At 38.0% G+C, this 21,273-nt stretch overlaps 2 protein-coding genes across 2 annotated transcripts in view; one reads left to right on the forward strand and one right to left on the reverse strand.

Moving 5' to 3' along the window:
- Nucleotides 1-21,273, forward strand: part of CENPP (centromere protein P) — a 338,488-nt gene that overhangs the window by 200,084 nt on the left and 117,131 nt on the right. The window lies entirely within an intron of this gene.
- ECM2 (extracellular matrix protein 2) overlaps nucleotides 1-21,273 on the reverse strand; it is a 42,897-nt gene that overhangs the window by 20,411 nt on the left and 1,213 nt on the right. Inside the window, 6 exon segments of the mRNA XM_075550497.1 lie at nucleotides 328-485; nucleotides 10,321-10,456; nucleotides 12,557-12,672; nucleotides 15,299-15,789; nucleotides 16,329-16,345; nucleotides 17,874-18,045. Of these exon segments, the coding sequence (XP_075406612.1) occupies nucleotides 328-485; nucleotides 10,321-10,456; nucleotides 12,557-12,672; nucleotides 15,299-15,789; nucleotides 16,329-16,345; nucleotides 17,874-18,045 (1,090 nt within the window).

The raw sequence follows: 21,273 nt of genomic DNA on the forward strand, positions 1-21,273 counted from the left end.
TGGTACAGTTTAGTAACTGTCTTGCAAGTCAGGGTGCTTTTTATAAATTGTAATTTCTTTTTTAATTCTCGGTTCTCCTTTCCCATTCTCCCTAAGAGCTGTCAGCAGAACTCCCCTGCACCCCAATCCTACCCCATGCCACTAGTCTCATAAGGTTTATTAACTGTATTGTTTGAAGAGGAAATAATTCTCAGATTATAGTACATTCTGATGTCACCACTAATATACTATGGATTTTATATGTATCATAATAGTCTTTTAAAATATATATTTTATATTATTCTACTATACTGATTTAAAGTACAAAACACAAGAAAAATGAGATACCTCAATAGAAGCAGGAAGGTACTGTGGTATAATTCTAAATTTATTTTTTCCTAGGCGCAGGTAGGATAGGCTCTTCAAATGCTTGAAAGCTAAAGGATGGACACTGGTTTCACTGAGACTGTTTTCTTCCAATTCTAAGGTGATCAAATGACTTAAGTCTATAAAAATAAAATTATTGCAATATTAGGATAATTGAATTAACAAGCAATTGCTATAACTTTTCAAAGTGCCATTATAAATATTCAGCTTATATAGAAGGCAGATATTGTCTCTTCTTAGTATTCCGCTACAGAGAGGGATTTTTTCCAAGCGTTCCAGAGTGCTTTTTCCAAGCATTTTGTACATCTTATAGACAGTGAACTAGGGCTGAATGGGCGGTGGAAAGGCTGATCTGTAAAGGAATAACCGTAGTGATAAAGTATACATAAAGAGCAGAAACAAGATAGAGAATATAACTATATGTAGATATCTTTGAATTTGGGTCATATAAAGTTAGGAGAGAGACAAGAAGAAGTGCCTGAAAAATAAAGCAGAACAATAAATTCTTATTGCAGTTATTATTGTATCAGCATAGAGGACAGCCAAATGAAAGTTTTGAAAGGAAGATAATTAGAAATTTTCCATACATGTAGCTGAGCTACTAAGAAAGGCATTTTGTATAAACATTTTGAATTGTCTATTGGCCTCAGGAATGCTAAGTCCCAGATTAATTGAAAGCTCAAGCAAAAATGAACAGTCTAGCAGTGATGATATACAGAGACATCTAATTCATATCTTTCAGGATATGACTTTGTGTCTTACTCCGTGATTGTGATTAGACCGGTCTGAGTTTCTGGATATGGGACCCCTAAGCACAGACTCTTCTTTCAGTCTCTGCGAGAGAGGCTAAGAGAGGATCTAATTCTTTATTTGGTTGGTTCAATGAAGCATGGACTGCCAGATGGCCTAGATTAGACCAACTTGAAGTACCTGACCTACCTTGGTACACTGTAGAGGAAGGCATCCAAAAGCTTGGAGAAATTGGTATGTTAGAATAGATCTATCAGGATATTCCCATAGACCCAAAAAGGGGGTGTCCTGAGGACAGACCCTTTACCACAACCATAAGGAACAAGTTTGTGAAGTGGGCCCCAGCATCTCTTAAGACTCCTGTAATTGCTATTTTATGTGCACCAGGATTAACTGTGGGCACTGCCCTAAGCGAACTCCGACATTTGTCCACAATGGGGCCGATTGGTCCCCGTGATGGTAGAGGGCAGGTGTCAGCACTGAATCAACAGAGAAAGGGTGGACGTGGTTATAATAGACAATAACTTTTCGATAGTAATCAAAGCAACCTGTCTTGTGTGGAATTATGACATTGGCTACTTAGCCACGGTGTCCCTAAGAATGAAATAGATGGAAAACCTACTAAATATTTACGTGATCTGTACAGGTGAAAGAATGGTAGATCAGGTGAACAGCAGAATAGACAGTCACGATCGCTCAATCAATTCCCAGACCTGAGCCAGTTTACAGACCCACAACCCCTTGAATGAGGGGGAGGCCAGGTCCTTTGGAAAGAGGACCCTGCTACATCACCGAAGGTTTATAGTGTTAGTCTTTCTTCTAACCTTCCCCAAAAGGGACTGGCGGCTCTCAAGACTTAAAGGACTGGTAGTGTCTCACTGCTTTATAATTTATAATTTAACGGTTCATTTCTTGTGTTATATATCTATCTTTATAAATATATTTATATATAATTGCTAGCAATCTGGGTTTGTCTCTCTAGAGAACCCTGTCTAACACACGAGGATAGGCAATGTTTTTGTATCTAAGTGAAAGTTACAGAAATTGCACTATGTGCAACTGAACTTCTCATTAGAGTCCAATGAGAGAAGCAAGAGCATAATGCTGAAAGATTCCAAGAGGAGATAGCAGTGTCGATTTGAGTAGTTGGAGAAAAAGTAGTGGAAGTGGGACTGGAACTATGCCCTCAAGGATAGGTTTAGACAAAAGTGAAAGGAAATTCAAGACCGAAAGAGCAAAATGAACACATGAAGGTTAAGAGCAAGCCCACATGGTTGTGCTCAGCAGGGAGAAAAGAGATGAACCCTAGAGAGCAGTTTGGGTTCTTAGAAATGAACTGTGAAGCCCTATTGTACTCTCGGCATCCGAGTTTGACTTCTATCTCTAGGTAGTCCAAGTGATTTCTGAAAGTTTGAGTAGGCAAGTGATATGGCCAAAGATAAATTTTAAAAAGATAAATCTGGTAGTGGAATTTAGGATTAAAAGATAGGAAAGAGGGAGGTCAGCTTGAAAACTCATGTAGGTGCCTCTATTTTCTTTATATTCTTCTATGTTTCCAAATTGAAAGTATTGAGAATCCAATATACTTATATATAAGTAGAAGTGTTGAATTGTAATAGAACTTTCCATTGAAAAACAGATAGGAGGATTAATCATCATTACAAGACCTCAAAAGAATGAAAAAACACATAATACAAATTCATGATATTATGTAACTTCACAATTATTCTCTGGAATTAATATGTGTAGACAACATAAGGTAACAGAAACTAGTGTGGTGTGAGAGCAAGTTTCTTGTAGGGTAGACGAGAGGTACATGTTGAAAGAATGATCCATTAGCAGGAAATAGGCAGGAGGTCATTTCATTTGTGGGGGGTAGGGAATAGCATGAATAACTTTGGGAGGCTTGATAGACAAGTATAAGAACTCTAATCATATAAACATGTGCTTTGCTCGTTATTCACAATGCATTCTTTGAAATAGGACATAATAAGATCTGGATGTTTCTGAACACCATATTATATATAGTTCATATGTTTGCATATGTTCAGTAATGTTTATCAAAGTAACCCATTGCTAGCTACTCTGGCTCTCTGTTAGTACTCAGATCTTCAGGGTTTTCAAACTTGCACCTGCAATTGTCTGACAAGGTATTCAGCACCCTCTGAGCAGACCTTAGGATGCTTGGTCAGAATAGGAAGCCCAAAGTGATAAAAGTCAAAGGGCAGCTTGAAATGTGCAAAGACCTGGAGGTAGGAAACTAAAAAGGAAGAGCACACTCAGCATAACTCAAGCAGCAAAGCACTGAAGGGAAAGTCCAAACCTCAGAGTGCAATGTGGGGTGCATTCGAAAGTGGCTAACTGCAGATGAGTCACGTTAAGACTTGGTGTATTATCATTTGTTTTCCCTTTTGACCATTTTAATTTGATCTAGTTTCTCTTAATTTCGGCTTTCTCTTGGCTTGATGTTTCTTTGTATTTGTTGTTGTTGAGTTTGTTTGCTTTTTGGTATGATTTTCTTTATATGAAATCCAGGCTAAGTAAATCCATAGAGACAGCAACTATATTAATTGTTCCTTAGGGTTATGGCAAGGGGAAATGGAGGGTAACGGGGAGTTAGTAATAATTGGTACAAGATTGAAAAAATGGTTTAATGTTGATTGTGGTGATGACAAAACAATTCTTTTTAATATATTTAAACTATTTAATTGTACAGCATGTGCCAGTAAAATAAAATTTATTGAGAAAAATAAATAAAGGAAGGTATGTACAGCCATTATGGAAATCGATTTAGCGATATCTAAAACAGATGGAAATCTAGCTACCATACTTCCCAGCAATCTCCCTACTGGACATATACCCAGAAGAGGCAAGAAACAAACCACAGCCAGACATCTGTGCTCCAATGTTCATTGTAGCACAGTTCACAATCCCAAGAGTTGGAATCAATCCAAATTTCCATCAAAGGATGAATCGATTAAAAAACTTTGGTACATACATACAATGGAGTAATACTACACATTCCTAAAAAGCAGTGATGAACGAATGAAGCACATGGCTGCATGGGAAGAATTAGAGGAAATTATGCTAAGCGAAGTAAGGACAGCACAAAAGGACAAATACAACATGAGTCCGCTGAGGTAAGTTTAAAATACAAAAGGGGCATAGGAGTGAGGTCCAGGTACTATGGCAGGGGCCAGACCCAATCCAGGGGTACATACTAAAAAGGAAAGGAAAAGAAAGAGAAAAAAAAAAGCATGGGAACAGGGCACTATCCCACCCAAGGGGAGGATATTGTTTATATCTCCACAGGAGAGGGAGAGAGGGACCAGACTTCAACCTGGTGCGCCAAGACGTGAATGTAACATACTAGCATGAAGCAGTGAACTAATACTGCGGGGCTGGCCCCAATTCCAACTACATGGACACTGCCCCCCGCCCCCTCCGCCCCTGAAGGATGCACTACAAAGGACAGCACTGAAGCTACAGCTCAGTGAGAGGGGTTCATCTGATCAGAGCTCACAGGAGCAAATGAAGAGGGAAGGAGAGAGAAAGAGAGAGTGGAAAGCATCCTGGTCCACCAAGCCCCAAGGACAATATTTCTGTTCTGAGCAGCCAATACACAGAGAAGATCATAGAGCCAGCCCCACCACGAGACACATCCCTTGCTGACCCATAGCAATACAGGGACATCACTGGAGATACAGTATGGGAATTGTGCCCAATCTGACTCCACCACACCAGGGCGAAACACTAAGGGTGTGCAACAGAACAGCAAGGGGAGCAAAACAAGTCCCTGGGGAATACCAAAAATAAACTTTGGGGCCAGGGTGTGGTATCCCATCAGTCTCGACTGGAAAACACTCCTAAAGGTCAACAAATAGACCTGGAACTATCTATAGACTTTTCTTTTTTGTCATTTTTTTTCTTGTTGTTGTTGTTTTGTTTTGCTTCATCTTGCTTTTGTGCTGATTATGTCTGCATGCCTATCTAGATAAGATAGGTGGGAGGAACAATCCAGAGCAGAAAACAATGCAACTGATGGTTCTAGGGGGACAAGGGAGTGGGGGAGGCAAGGGAAAGGAAGAGGGGTGTCAACACACCCAGGGACAAGGGAACAACAAGTGATCTAAAATCAGTGGAGAGCAGGGTTTAGGATGCCTGGTAGAGCTTGATCAAGAGCAATGTAGCTGAGAGGAATTACTGAAACCCAAATGAAGGCTGAACATGATAGTGGGACAAGAGGAAAGTGAAGAGAAATAGAGGAAACAACTAGGAGGCAAAGGGCATTCAAAGAGGTCTAAATACAGGCATGTACATATGTAAATATATATAACGCTAGGGAAATAAGTCTATGTACTTATATTTATATGTTAGGTATTAAGGTAGCATATGGACATTGGGCCTCTACTCAAGTATTCCCTCGATGCAACTAAAAACCCAGCATTCTGTGATGCTCACCTTCCCCACAAAATGGGTTCATAAGCAAATGTGGTGAAGAAAGCTGATGATGCCCAATTATCAAAAGATATAGCATTTGGGGTCTTAAAGGCTTAACGATAAACAAACAACCATCTAGCTGGGGGAAAAAACAAAGCACACATGGAAGAAGCACATTAGCATGTGTGATCATGAGGTGTCAGTAGGGTCAGGTGTTAGGCATCAAAGACCCAGAACAAAAAAATGTATCAATGTGAATGAGAGGGAATGCAGAGTGGAGACCCAAAGCCCATCTGTAGACAATTGGACATCCCCTTACAGAAGAGTCATAAGGAAGAGATGAGCCAGTCAGGGTGCAGTATAGCACCGATGAAACACACAGCTTTCCTCTGGGTCTTGAATGCTTCCTCCTCACTCCCACTGTCATCACCCTAATTCTACCTTACAGATCCAGCTAGACCAAAGTATGTGCACTGGTACAGATCAGAGCTCACAACACAGGGAAGCCAGGACAGGTAACCCTCTCAGGACCAGTCATGAGAGCAGTGGTACCAGGAGTGGAGGGGAAAGTAGGGGAGAAAGAGGGAACTGATCACAATGATTTACATAGAACCCCCTCCCAGTGAGATGAACAACAGAAAAGTGGGTGAAGGGAGACAGCGGTTGGTGTAAGACATGAAAAAAAGTGTAAATTATCAAGGATTCCTGATGGAGGTAGGGGACGGGGGTAAATGAGCTGACACAAGGGCTCAAGTAGGAAGAAAATGTTTTGAAAATGATGATGGCAACATGTACAAATGTGCGTCACACAATGTTTCTATGTATGGATTGTGATAAAAGCTATAAGAGGCCCCGATAAAATGATTTTTTTAAGTGGCTGAGAGCAAGGATAACACTATGAGGACTCAAACCAAAACCAGACTTGCTTCCATTGAGTCAGTGCTGACTTCTGACTCGAGCCATGGTATTTCCCTTTGCCTCATATGCATGTGAAAATTGGATATTGAATAAGGAAGACTGAAGAAAAATTAATGCATTGTAATTATGATGTTGGTGAAGAATATTCAAAGTTCTGTGAAATACCAAAAGGGGGAACCGATTACAAGGATCTACATGTGGCCTCCTCCCTGGGGGACGGACAACAGAAAAGTGAGTGAAGGGAGATGTTGGACAGGGCAAGATATGACATATAAATTACGAAGGGTTCATGAGGGAAGGGGGGAGCGGGTAAAGAGGGGGAAAATGAAGACCTGATGCCAGGGAATTAAGTGGAGAGCAAATGTTTTGAGAATGATGAGGGCAATGAATGTACAAATGTGCTTTACACAATTGATGTATGTATGGATTGTGGTAAGAGTTGTATAAGCCCCTAATAAAACAATTTTAAAAAGGGCATTCTGGATTGCCTTCTAAATATCCATAAATATCTATACAATTTATGCACATATCCTTAGGCTAAGGAAGAAATGCCAGGAATTTGAGCATGTGAATGAACAATGATGCGTGACAAGGATTTCAATATTGTTTGTGGTAATAAAAGCTAGACACAACCTGAAAAAAAAAAAAAAGAAGAGACGTACAGCCAGAGTGATCCATCGAAGCCAGGCTGCTGAGACTTCATCTCACATACTTTAGACGTAATTAGAGAGATGGTCCCTGGAGAAGGACTTGATGCTTGGTAAAATAGAAGGCCAGGGAAAAAGAGTAAGACTCTCACCAAGCTGGATCGACACAGTAGCTATATCAATGGGCTCTAACCAAAGAACAAATGTGAGAATGGTGCAACCAGGCATTGTTTTGTTCGGTTGTTTATAGGGTTGATAAGAGTTAGAACGGACTCAGTGGCACCTAACAAAGCCCAGGGTCTCTGCTTATGCCAACTCATCCGGCTGCTTTGCAAGGTACTTGGAGAGTGGCACCAGCCTTCTACAGCAGCTGCTGAAGCAGAGCTCTGCATAAGTTAGTGCCACGAACGTAACACCAACCCCCTTCCCCCTTCCTAGTACCTCTCCAGGAAAGCTCCGCTTCCTCACCCTATGGGCATAAATGTATTTAACTTTTGCTATTATGCAGACACATACCTATACTCTTACTGGACAGCAACAGACAATCATTGCTAGAGAGACTTGCCTTTTTATTGTATCAGCCTTTAGTGAAGGCATTACATTTGAAGCTTGTTCAGTTTTCTCTGTTTTCCCTCACTTCTACATTTTGTGCCCTTTTTTCCTCACTAGATATGCAAATCTCATGCAATTTCTCTCTCGCCTAAAGGTCTTTGGTGGCCTCTGCATCCCCTACTGGATAGGTTCCCTTTAGTACAGCACAAAAAGTCCGTCCTCATCTGGTTCCTGTCCTTTCATACCCTCTCTTAACTGTCCTCCACCTCAGCATTTTCACTTGTTTGTATATGTAGCTTTTTTCCTACTTGGAATGTGCCTCTTCTTCATATCTCTATCACAAATCTGAAAGGGCTTAAGTAAACAAGTTGACATGAGAGACCAAAGAGGAACTGTATAACCAACAAAGGCTAACCCAAGACTTTCTATATAGAAAGAGGACAGAGATGCTGCCCTGAGTGGTGATCTGTGATTGGGCTGGCCCTCTATACTGACTGCTGGCTTTCACTTGTCAGAGGCCAGGGCAAAACTAAGAATCTGGCACCTCAGAGACCATCATTAAAGAAGGACTAAGAATCCAGCACTTAAGCAGGACTGAGGACCCCAAACAAAACTCTCCACCTGACAGAAGGGAGCTTTTAGGCTAGATGACAATATAGAGCCTTCTTTCTGGCATCTGAACTGGGCAGTGTGGAAGTCTCTGTGATACTTGACATTTGAAGATAGGAGGAGTGGGAAGGAAATGGAGGCTCAGTTGGGAGTCTGTGCACGTAGGAGAAAAGTGGACTGAGGAGAGGATAAAGAGGCAGTTGATGGACTTCCAGGTGTACCTTCAAAGTAAGATATTCATATTTTATTATGATTATTTTAGTAATATACCTAGGACTGTGAACTTCATATTTAACTCAGTAGTGTAGTTTAAAATTTTTCCTTTTCATTTTTGTTTAACCTAGCATATAGAAAATGAATTTTCTAATGTTTTTTCCCATAAGACAAAGCTCTCCAAAATTTGTGTGTATTCTGAAAACCATCTGGAATTTGAGTATTTCCATAACTATGTGATTCTCAGATTTAGCAAGTTTCATTATTTCTCTTCTTTACCATCCCAGTAGTGATTTATTCCTTTAGAATTTGGGGGCAGGGGAGTAGAAGAACATAATGGAGTTGTTTTATTTCTTAAAAGCCATGATTTATCATATTAGTAAAATGAATAAATATCAAATCAAGTAAACAAAAAAATGTGGAACACTGTATTCCCTGAGTTATGCTACACTGTTACCCAAAACCAAACCCATTGCCACTGAGTTGATTGCACCTCATTGGGACCTTATTGGGTCTCTGATCATGTATATCTTTATGGGAACAGACAGCATCATCTTTCTCCCCCAGAACTTCTGATGGAGAACTACCAACCATGTGGTTAGCAATCCAGTGCCAAACTCAGTGCTACCAGGGCTTCTTGTGTTAGATTTTTAGGACGGTTAAAAAAAATAAAAAGAGCCAGTCTTTGTCTTAAAGAAATCTATATAATCAAAGACATTAGCTAGAAATAAGTGAAAAACATGAACAAGAAACAAGCGTTAAAAAGAAACAAATACAGCAATATCAAATGTACAGAACATGAATGCACTTTCACTAGAGTCTCTTTACTCAGACAGCCAGGCAATGGTAATAGTAGAACAGATAAACGTATCTGTTTATACTTGGCACACACAGTGTGTGTTTTTTCACTGGGATAAGATTGGCACAGTTATTATATATAGATGGTTAAACATTGGGTTGCTAACCATAAGGTCAGCAGTTCTAAACCACTAGCCACTCCGTGGGAGAGAGACAAGGCTTTCTATTCCCATAAAATCTTAGAAACCCACAGGTGCAGTTCTACCCTGTCCTATAGAGTCTCTGTGAATTGGAATTGACCCAATGACAGAGGGTGAAGAGTTCTAGAATACCAGAAAATTAATCCTCTCAAAGAAAACATTCAAGTCAGTGCTACGGATATAATATTTACACATTAAGTTTATGTCATTTTGTTATAGGATAGCATCTCAGCCTCTTGTGTATTAATGCCTGTATGCTCACATTTTATAAGTAATTCGCATGTGCTTGGTTTTAGGCTTCAACTTTTGAACGATTGGAACAACAAAATATTTGAAAGTATCATGGTAATTGTAGGTATAGCTAAGAGTGATAAAAGATATTTAATCAACTAATTTTAATAAGTGCCTTTTATGATCAAGATACTATCTTAGTTACCACATAAGGGAAAACAACAACGCAAAACCAGCACATATAAATACAGATACAACATTTAAACACATGGTTATTTAGGGACTGTTTAATGTAACTATTGGGATATCATGCTAATAATACAGTTATTATATTTAGATGGTAATGACCCAAAATATTTTGAGAGTTTTATGTATTTTGGCAAGGGTTCTTTTTAAGACAACAAGCAGTCTTTATTTTAAGACGTTCTAATAGTAAACAGTTAAAATAAGCTTTATCGACTTTAATGATAAAATGGCATAAAATATTTACTAGCTATTCATTTATAGATTTTTACAATATTATACATAAAATTTCCACACAACTGTAGAAGGAAGGTTACATGGAAACTTATAATGAAAACTCAAATGTGAAATACCTGATAAACTGTTTTCACCGATACCCTGGAGATTGTTTGCATTAATTTTAAGTTCTTCTAATGTAGATGGCAATTCTGAAGGAATCTGTGTCAGATTGTTTCCATCTATATTCAGGTGCATTAACTTCTTCAGACACTTAAAAAAATCAAATTTCAATTACTCTTATCTGATCACAAATCTTCACAAGCAAATCTTATTTAAAGGTTAGTTTGGAATAATAAGTTTCACAAACCTGCTTTGACTTATGTAAATTTAGACCATAATGTTGGGGCCACATGAACCGTCTCCATACTTATACTCCTAGGTAGAATGGGCTAGAATATGACTACATTTTATGACTAGCAAGAGGAACTTCCTTTAGCCAGTAGATCAGTCATGCTAGATCTTACATTCTCACCTTAACACCTATCAACAAATATAATGTTAATTAAATCATATCATAACCTGACATCAATGCTAGCAATTAAGCAGTCTTTTAATCCTTTCAAATTATTTGTAAATATCAGCTTCCTGCCTATATTAACTAGGAATGATGTCATAAACAGCACTAATTATTGTGGGAAACTATAAAGTGAAGTACAATGAATACTGCAAACTGTTTTAAATGGTCATGATTGTTGGGAGTAAAGTGTACCAGCCTCTCACAGCGCCTCGCCTGTACCAGCAAAGTGGAAAGCTGCAGTTGGGCAGTGTTAGGAAGCCCTGTGGAGGGTTTCCTGTTGGATGCTCTTACTGAAGCTTAAACTATTTTGTAATGGGATCCAAGCCCTCCAAAACCCACTGCTGTGGAGTCACTTTCACTCAAAGCATCCCCATAGGACAGGCTAGAGCTCTCTTTGCTTAGGGAGCTGCTGTTGTGTGTTAGCCACCAACCTTAAGGTTAGCAGCCCAACACAGACCGCTCTACTACCAGCGCTCTTATCCTACTATAGAAATACCAAAAGAAGAAAGGAGGACGTTGCTACAACAGCTTCCTCTTTGTCCAATACAGAAAACGTGTCATACCATGGGACGGTGGGTAAGCAATTTGCAGAATATATTATGATCTGTGGCAGCCATGCAGACACTTCAAGTGTCTGGAGCTCACTACTGTAGAATTTGGAGAAGAAAATTAAAGAGAGAGAAATGTACCTCTAAAGCCCCTACATTTAATGAGAAACATCTTTGTTCCTCAACTTGTGAATACAACTTACCTTTTTTCCAAAGCAGCGATTCTCAACCTGTGAGTTGCGACCCCTTTGGGGGATCGGATGACCCTTTCACAGGGGTCGCCCAATTTATAACAGTAGCAAAATGACAGTTATGAAGTAGCAAGAAAAATAATTTTATGATTGAGGGGGTCACCACACATGAGGAACTGTATTAAAGGGTGATGGCAATAAGATTCTAAAGGCAAGTACGTTGCATACCAATTTTTGATTATACATATTATTTATTGAAATCAATATATGCACTGTCAGCCTCAAAGTTATTTAGTAAATAAATGTGTTTTGAACATTAAAAAGAGAGAAAGTAACGAAGATAAATAAGGGGGGGGGAAAATTCATCCAAAGAGTGGGCAAAAAACCCAGAAGGTTGTTCAAGGAAATAAAAATTTGACTTAGTTGTATTTTGTTTGTGGCTTCATACATGTATGTGTACTTGTGTACACACAAACTGCTTCACATTTCTGCCGTTGTTACTCTGAAATTTCTTTCCTTTCTTTTTTTGTGTTTGTTTTTAGCCAAATCTATTTCTTTCAACGATTTGTTCTATTCTGTTTCCTTCTCCCCTGATTTAGCTTCATGCTAATTTTCATCTGGGTCCATTTGATTTTCCAGAACCCCTTCCAGGCAAAGTATTTTGCATCAAATTTTGCCTGTTTCACAAGAAATAAAGACGCGCTGTCTTGCTGACTTGAAATGCTGATAGCGGTTTCAGATATGCTTCCTGCTTCCCGGGCACTGTGCTATGCGTTACGGAATCCTATTTCCACAGGTTCTCACTTACACGGAGAGAAGCGACTGCGCACATTGAAAATATTACATATGCCACTGATGCTATTGTGGATACGCTATGAATGAGGCGAAGAAAAACTGCTACAAACATGTAGAATTACAAACTATATTCAAGGTAAAACTTACATATAGTTTAGGGTATATGTTTTCTTCCACCTCCATCTATGGCCAACATAAGAAAGAAAGGAAAGCGGGTAGAATCTATTGTTATTCACAAATCAGATCATAATGTTTTTACCTTGAATGCTTTGGGACCTATGCCTGAAGAGGTGATAATATTTTTGCTCAGATCCAGCCTTTCCAAATTAGGCAATCCATTAAATGCTTCATTAGGAATGGAAGTGATAGAATTCCCTAGGACAAGCAATAATTTTTTCTAAGTACATGCACAAATACTTACACTCATTTGTGCGTAAATATAAAATCACAGCTTCGGTTGGAGGAGAAGACAATACTTAAAACTTAGAATATGGATTATAAAAAAATTGCATGTTAAAAAAAACCAATAAACTGGGACAAGATTGGTATACATAGTCAATTTTCTCCCTAAGACTTGCTGTGTTCTGGCATAACATGTTTTAGACTTTAGATAAAGCCTCCTGCTTAAAGCAGTATGGGGTCCATTAGAAATATGTATTGTACAGCAAATATGTGCTAATTTAAAAAAATTATTGGGGGCTCTTACAGCTCTTAACACAATCCATCCATTGTGTCAGGCACATTTGTACATACGTAACCATCATCATTTTCAATACATTTTCTTTCTACTTGCACCCTCGATGTCAGCTCCTCTAGAATTGATTTTTATCGTGCTCCATATTTCCCCATTTACATTTCATAGATCATGGGCTAGAAACCTGATGCTATTTTTTAAAATCATTTTATTGGGGGATTGTACAACTCTTCTCACAATCCATACACACATCCATTGTGTCGAGCACATTTGTACAATTGTTGCCATCCTCATTCTCAAAACATTTGCTTTCTGCTTGAGCCCTTGGTATCAGCTCCTCATCCCCCCCCATGACCCTCCCTCACGAACCCTTGATAATTTATAAATTATTATTTTGTCATGTCTTACACTGTCCGACGTCCCCCTATACTCACTTTTCTGTTGTCCGTCTCCCAGAGAGGAGATTATATGTAAATCCTTATAATCGATTCCCCCTTTCCACCGAACCCTCCCTCCACCTTCCCAGTATTGTCACACTCAACACTGGTCCTGAAGGGATCATCTGTCCTGGATTCCTTGTGTTTCCGGTTCCTATCTGTACCAGTGTACATCCTCTGGTCTAGCCCAATTTGTAAGGTAGAATTGGGATCATGATAGTGGGGTGGGAGAAAGCATTTAGGAACTAGAGGAAAGTTGTTTGTTTCATCGTTGCTACACTGCACCCTGACTGGCTCAATAAAATGATTTTAAAAAGATAAAAAACAAAAATAAAAAAACCCAGATAATCCCCCCCCCCAAAAAAGAAAGGACATTAAATCCAATTTGAGACTGGGAGTACCCACAAATAGGCTGTTTATGTTGAGCCTTATCTAATGAGTATTTGTCTCACTGGTAATATATTTTAGAGTTGAAAACGTAAATGGGACCCATTCCTATACCATTTTATTTATAAGTCCTTGGACCTAAATTCTAATCTTTTAGTTTGCTCCCCCAAAATTATGATGAGCTCAACAGCAAAGGGATCATCTGCCTCCTGAAAAACCCATTTAGACATTCTCAAGCCACTTAGTATTGCCCCTGCGACCCAGATGAATGCCCTGGCTCATCCAATTGAGACCAACCTTCCCTCCAGCCAGCCTAGGGCACACATCTGACCTTGACATTTCTCCACTCAGAACCCTCCAATTGACTTTGTTAGATTATGGACAAAAGGTTTGAGCCAGTGTATACCCATGAGAATGGCTAATAATGAAGAGAAAATCAGTAATAATACCAACTGTTGACCAAGGTATGGGATAGCAGAAACCTGGCTGGTAGGAAGGTATAGCCATTTTAGAGAGGTGCCTGGCAGTTTCTTTATATAGTTAAACTTAACATTCACCATATGATCCAATAATCCCATTCCTAAAGAAGTAAAAACCTGGGTCAACACCAGCATCTGGACTTGAATGTTTATAAGAATGTTCTATAGAATCTTGCCCAACTTGGACACAACCCAATGTTCCCACACAATGGGATCACTAGTCAGAAGTAAAAGAGAACACACAACATGGGCACGTGTCCAACTCACTATACTAATAAAAGAAGCACAAACTGAACAGGTATTGCCTATGTGATAACATTTTGGAAAAAGCAAATCTAGCAACAGTAAACAAGTGAGAGGTTTTTAGTGAAGAATGTGAAGGAATTTGGGATGGTGGGGAAATACTCATTTTGTTGTTATAGTGGTAGGTCCATGACTGTATGTATTTTTCAAAATTCATTTAACTAAAAATGAGTTTTACTATGCAAACTATACTTCACTAAACCAAAAGCTAAGCCATACCCACTGACATTAAGTAGATTCTGACTGACAGTACTCTTTTACTCCCCGGTGCAACTGTGGGTTCAAACCATCAACAGTCCGATGCTTTGATTAGGAGTTATTTATTTATTTGTTTTTTAAGAGCAATTTATTTTATGCCCAACTATTCTGTATTATAAGAGCCACAGTCAGGCAAGTGTTTGATTGCTAACCACAAGGTTGACTGTTCAAACTCACTAGCCAGTCCATGGGAGAAAGAAGAGTCTGTCTGCTTTCATCCATAAAGATTTGCAAAGCCTCAGAAATCTTGTATGGCAGTATTTTGGTGGGGTTTTTTTGTATTATGTGTTACATTCCTATCATTTCTTCTGAATAACACATATGCTTTAAAAGCATTGAATTAGTCTTTGGGGTTTTTTTAATTATTAGGAAATTAAAATTTAATTTTCTTAGGACCATCAGATATCATTTACTTTTATAAGACAGAAGTCAGTATTTCTTACCAGCAAGCTCCAGACTTGTTATTCCTGATGCTACTATTGGCGGTATTTGTGTGAGCTCCGCATTTATGCAGCTTACGGTCTTGTACGAGAGAAAGCACCTGCGCGGCAATGACCTTGTATCTCTGGGAGGAGCAGCTGGTGGCAGTGGAGAAGGCCTCCTGTAAGCCTTTTCTCTGGCGGTGTCTTCCGTCTCCTCCCAGTATCTTACCTCTTCCTCCTCTTGGGATGTCTGATGTTGCTCTTTCTCTCTGCTCCCTTCCTCCATTTGCACTTTCTCTTGATCTTGAGATCCAGAGTTTTTATTTTTTTTCTCCATCTCATCTTCTTTAATTAATTTATACTCCTCTTCCTCAGATTGGGACACTTCTTTTCTTAAGTCTTCATCCATTTCCACATGAGTAGATGGTAGTTGCTTATGAGGTAAAATGATAGGTTCTCTTTGTTCTAAAGAGTTACCAGAAAATTCAATTATATTATTTAATGCTGTATCACTGTACAAAAGGAGGTAACAAGATATTAATAAAAGGGAAATTAATGAAAACAACATAAGTGAATATGGTTCCCTCTGAGCATTTGAGTAAAATTTAAAACAGAAGTAAGTCTTGAAACTTTTGCTTGAAGTTTTAATAGTATCTTTATTTATATTTTTGGCATCTCTTATAGATTTTTTTTTAATTTTGGCTTCTGAGTCTGAATACTTATTTTTACTAATAGGAATGACCAAAGTGAGAATGATATTGCCACAAGTTAAAATGGTGATCAAACTTATTATGAAATCATAATATAAGCAAGTATTTATTTATAATAGATACTGTTTAATAAGAATTATTGATAAAGTGATTATCTTTAGATTTAGTGAACTTAGTGGTGGAGTTTTATTTCAGGTATAAGCACAGGAGTGCTTTTTTAATCATTCTCTGATAGAGGAGCAGAATAGATAGCAGTGGAGAGTTAGTCTGCTTTATATGTTTAGCCATTGTTTTGGGCAGGAAGTAGGTTAGACATGATAAAGATTGGAATTAAAACTCACCCTTCAAATGAGAAATTCTAGTGATATTTGAGTTCACAGTTATATAAGTTAAAATTTACATATTTATTTTACCATTTCTCAGCTTTCAATTAAGACTATACATCAAATAGTCCACCAAAGAAATTAGAATTATTTGAAGACATTTCTTGAGATTAGTAGAAAAAATATGGCGGTTATAGTTTCATGTATCTATCAGAATAAGCAAGAAAAATAGTCAAAGAAAACTAGTATTATCATATTCAGACATTTAGAAGTCTTCCTATGCATCCAAGCTTCTTGTTCATAAATGTCGTTTTAGGATATTCCATATCCTAAGTATTTCAGAACATTTTCTTACATACTTTGTTTATGTCATAGAATCAATTTTATTAAATATTTGTATTTTCTAACATTTAAAAAAACATAATACCTAGGTGAAATAATATCTATAATACAATTACTAAATATTAAAATTTTTTTTTTGTAACTAGCTAACTACCCTGTAACCATATTGTGTGTAGAATAATTTACCATCATTAATGATTTAACAAATATTTGTTTATTTTCACAAGACATAGATTAGTGTTTTCTCGGAAAATCCCTAGATGTCTGTAAAATGTAGACCTAGCTCCATGTAATCATTTGATACGGATGAGAGAATAACCAACAAACCAGCAGGATATGACCTTCTTGTGCACAGCACGACACAAGACCCCTGCCCCAGGACCGTGCTTCTTTCTTATGCTTAGATAATCCAAGAAGTAATGACCCTTAATTGCCCGTGTGGCTAGGGACACACCAGGTTTATTTCTCATTGCATGGAAATCACTCCGACCTGTTCCCCATGAATTCTACGTATCTAAATTGAAGAAAATGATTGTTCACACATAGAGCTGGGTTAATTGAGATAATCCCTGTAAAGCACTAAGCAGAGATTCTAACACATATAAGAATTTAGCAATGTTATTTATATATGTTTAAGTATCAATAGTTGTGAATGTACATAGAAGCCCCGGTGGCTTAGTGGTTAAGTACTCAGCCGCTACCCCCCTCTCATAAAGTCAGCAGCTAACCCACCCCCTCAGCATAAAATCAGGGGTTCAAATCTAACAGTGGTTCTATGGGAGAACAGACCTTGCAAATTCTCATAAATATTACAGCATAGGAAACCCAAACGATGCAGTTCTGTTCTGGGATATATGGTTGTTCACTATGAGTCTGAATCTACTCAACAGTACACAGCAACAACGTTAGCTGTACAAACAGTGCTATTACTGCATGTTTAAAGTTGGCACATACTATATTACTCCACAGGGTACAATCTGAAATGTAATCTGATCCAAGTTCACTGAGTCTGACAGAGCTAGAGCATTATCCCTTACCATACGCTTTTTGAGATGTTTTATGTGTTTTTCCGTATTGTAGCAAGAAGTATTGTCCTGCACTAGTGTATCAAAATTTAAATCTTATGATAGTGTGAAGATGGGTGGGGAAGGGTATAAATTAAAGGCTATTGCGTGTGGTGTTTTGTTTAAGGTGGGTCTCTGTGCCAGTATCTCAGTGGACTGGACAGCATTCTCCTTCAGGAGTAGATGTTTGGGGGCACATAGCAGGGCGCCACATGGTTTCTTACAAAGAAGCCATTCTTCCTTTCAAGCAGCTGCAGACAGTACAAGGCTGGGGAGATCATACAGCTTTGTTGAACATGATTATCCCCTTGACTAAGCAGTGCCCTTTTCCCAGAAGAGTACAACTAACACAGATATTATCTATGAAGGACATTCTATGGGCTTCAGCAAGTGTGTATCAAAATGAGCACAGTATGAAATCTAGTGGCTATAACAATGCAACAGCAGCGCGCTCTCCATGTTCATAGTTAGTTCCGTCCATCTGAGGCAGCTAGCATTTTCAGTAGTTCGGCCCTTGAGGCCTCTTCCATGATGTGATCTAACAACTCCAGAATGGGAGCTTCCCGTAAACAGCCAAGCAGTTGCAGGAAGCTTAAGGTGGAGTGCTACCCCTTGAATCTGGTAACTGCCTTAAGTAGGCTCTCTGAGAGGCCTTCTCCCTTTCTTTCTGATCCAGATCGTATATCTGGCTCTTCGGCCATGGGAATTGATAGCAACCTACCATATTGCCTGCCTACCTTAGACTTACCAGACTCTGCAGCCTTGAGCCTGACTTGCTAACCTTAGCAAGTCTTCTTGCTTTCTAGTTTGTTTTTCTGCTTCCTGGTTCATCAGTCCTGGCAGCTATGTGAGTCAGGGGAAACCTGCAGCTGAACATCTGACCCATGGACTTGAATCAGACTAGATTTAACCGCTTTTACATCTGTGTGAATCGCTTTCTTGATATAAATTATTTATGTAAATATATATGTTACTGGTTTTCCTCCTCTAGAGAACCCAGCCTAGCACCGTGTAACCCTCTGGAATGTTTCTTCTCACACTTAGGCTGCAAGATTCACCTCCTCAGGGTATCTAGACTCTGAATTTCACTGACTGCTTATATAGCTCAAGATAGACAAGTTATACAACAAACAGCCCCTAAAGCTCATTTCATTTCTCATTCACACTTCATATCCAAGATGGGAATACAGAAGCTCTATTCACTGTAATCACTCAGGGACTCTGCAAACAGCCTTCATCTCAAAGCAAACTGCCATGCTACTTACAGAAGTAGTAATGAGGATGTAGTCCACATTCGTTTTGTTTTTAGTGGAAGTCACATTATTTAGAGGACATTGGTTATTGAGAAAATGTTAGTTATTATACTATGGTATTTTATTTTTATAAATATTAAATTATGCTATTTAATAATTATAGTATAAATTAATACTAGTAATAATATTTTACAGTGATACCTTCTTTTATCTTTTAAGGCATTGGACTGATCATTGAAAGGTTGGCATTAGCTAATATGTAGAAGAAAGATGAAGCCGTCCATGTTAAAAATTATGCTTAATGGTAGCATGTTTATAATATAAATTTCTGTCAAAATTGGAAACACGTGGACCATTAAATACTACTTTTTAATACAATGCCAAGTTAAAACTTTTGACAGACTCTTTGGAAATTCAGTGCCTGTGGTCTCTGATTTATAATGTATTCAAGTTACAAGGACCCATACTTTCTTTTTTGGTTGTTTGTTTTTAAGGAACCATACTTGCAGCTGTCTGGTTTTTGTTTTGTTTGTTACATATAATTGTTAGTAATGTGTCCTTTATGCTATAACTAGTGCATTAGATAATTTAGTAATGTCGTCATTCTCTGGCAGTATGCATCAGCCACTCCATGGGAGAAAGATGAGACTATTTACTTCCACACCACCTGCCTCAATTTGACAGTCTCAAGAACCATATGGAACTGTTTTAGTCCTTTGGGACCATTAAGAATTAGCTAGAAAACTGGGTTTGTTTTGTTTTCTTTTGGTTTCTCATTCTCAGATGTTTACTTTCAGATATTCGATGTTAAGATTTAGGGATGTTGGAGATTGGAGGTATCTCTGGTCCCAGCCTCATAGAAATAGACCATGGTGTGGAATTTTATTTTCCTTTCACCATGGAAGGTCAGTTACCACCTCCACATTTTTCATTTCTTTCACAAGAACGCTGTCATAAATAAAGAACTATCTGTAGCTTATCCTATATAAAATAAGGTAATTGCTTTTAATGCTATTTTTGGTCATAAAGTTGTCTGATTTCTATAGTATGAATAAGAAATAAAGTCAAAGGTTAGAAAAAGGCAAAAGATTTATACGATCTGAAGAGAAACCAGAGTATAAAGGTTAAGCAGATCTCTGTTGAACTGAAGCAATATTTTCCTATATATGATCTATATACATATATGTTCATTTCTCACTTATCAACATGGTTAGTTTCCAAAGATCAGGCAAAAATCAACAGTTTGAACAAATAGATAATAACCATATCAGATCGCAAAACAGAGGAGGCTTACATCGTTAAGTAATTGCCACATTATATAACTGCCAAGCCACAGAGAGTCATGGCCCAGCCAAGTTGACATAGTTTTAATTATCATGGTTTTGCTCTTGCCTCTTACCTTGATATTCCTTACTGCCAGACATATGTTGTTAATACACAAAATAGATAATAGATATTTCACTATGGGCATAAATGCAAAATGCCAGATATGGCATAGTTGTTTATTAATTTTTGATTAACTGAAACAAAGTTATATATAAATTTACTATTTAATAATATAACCAAAAAGATTTTTTATAATTTAATAATATACCCAAATGTATACAATAATACTATAATAAGAATGTAAAAATGAGAATTTAAAGTATAGGAATTAATTAAAGTAATGGAATAAAATCTAAACGTACTTAAAATTTTTCAGCTTTTTGCATTGAGTCTCCAACTCATCCTCGCCTATTCTTTCACTATATTAAATTTAGGATTAAAGTTTTTGTGTTCTGTAACTTTCTTGGAAATAGCAAAACTCTCAAGTTCATGCATCTGGTGCCTTAATATAGCAAAAGAAAGACTTTCAGGAGAAAATAAGTCATAGAAAAGGGAAAAGAAAATTAAAAGAGCAGTAGGTAAATTGGAAATAGAGAGAATAGGCCACAAGAGGGGAGAAGAAAGGTGGGGGAAAACTACAAGGATAGTTTAAGTGAAAGGTTGTGCTTAACAGCCACGTGCTCTTAAAACTAAACCAACCCCATTGTCATTGACATGAATCTGATTCATAGTGACCCAATATGGGTTTTTCTAGACTTTTTCCCAAATTTATTTGACCTGCAGCCTCCTTCCTTTTCAGAAAGAAAATTCTGAGCACAACACAGTCAAATAAAACATTTGTGCTATGGTCCATAATCCAGCCCCTGGATATTTCCAGCACTCCCTAGGGGCAACAGTATCCCACTTTAGACAACACTGCTTTAAATCTTTACTGAAGTTAACTTCGTTTTTCTCTCTTAAATGGCTGGTGTTTTTGAA

Source organism: Tenrec ecaudatus, chromosome 5, assembly GCF_050624435.1.
Source record: "Tenrec ecaudatus isolate mTenEca1 chromosome 5, mTenEca1.hap1, whole genome shotgun sequence".
Classification (NCBI taxonomy): Eukaryota; Metazoa; Chordata; class Mammalia; order Afrosoricida; family Tenrecidae; genus Tenrec; species Tenrec ecaudatus.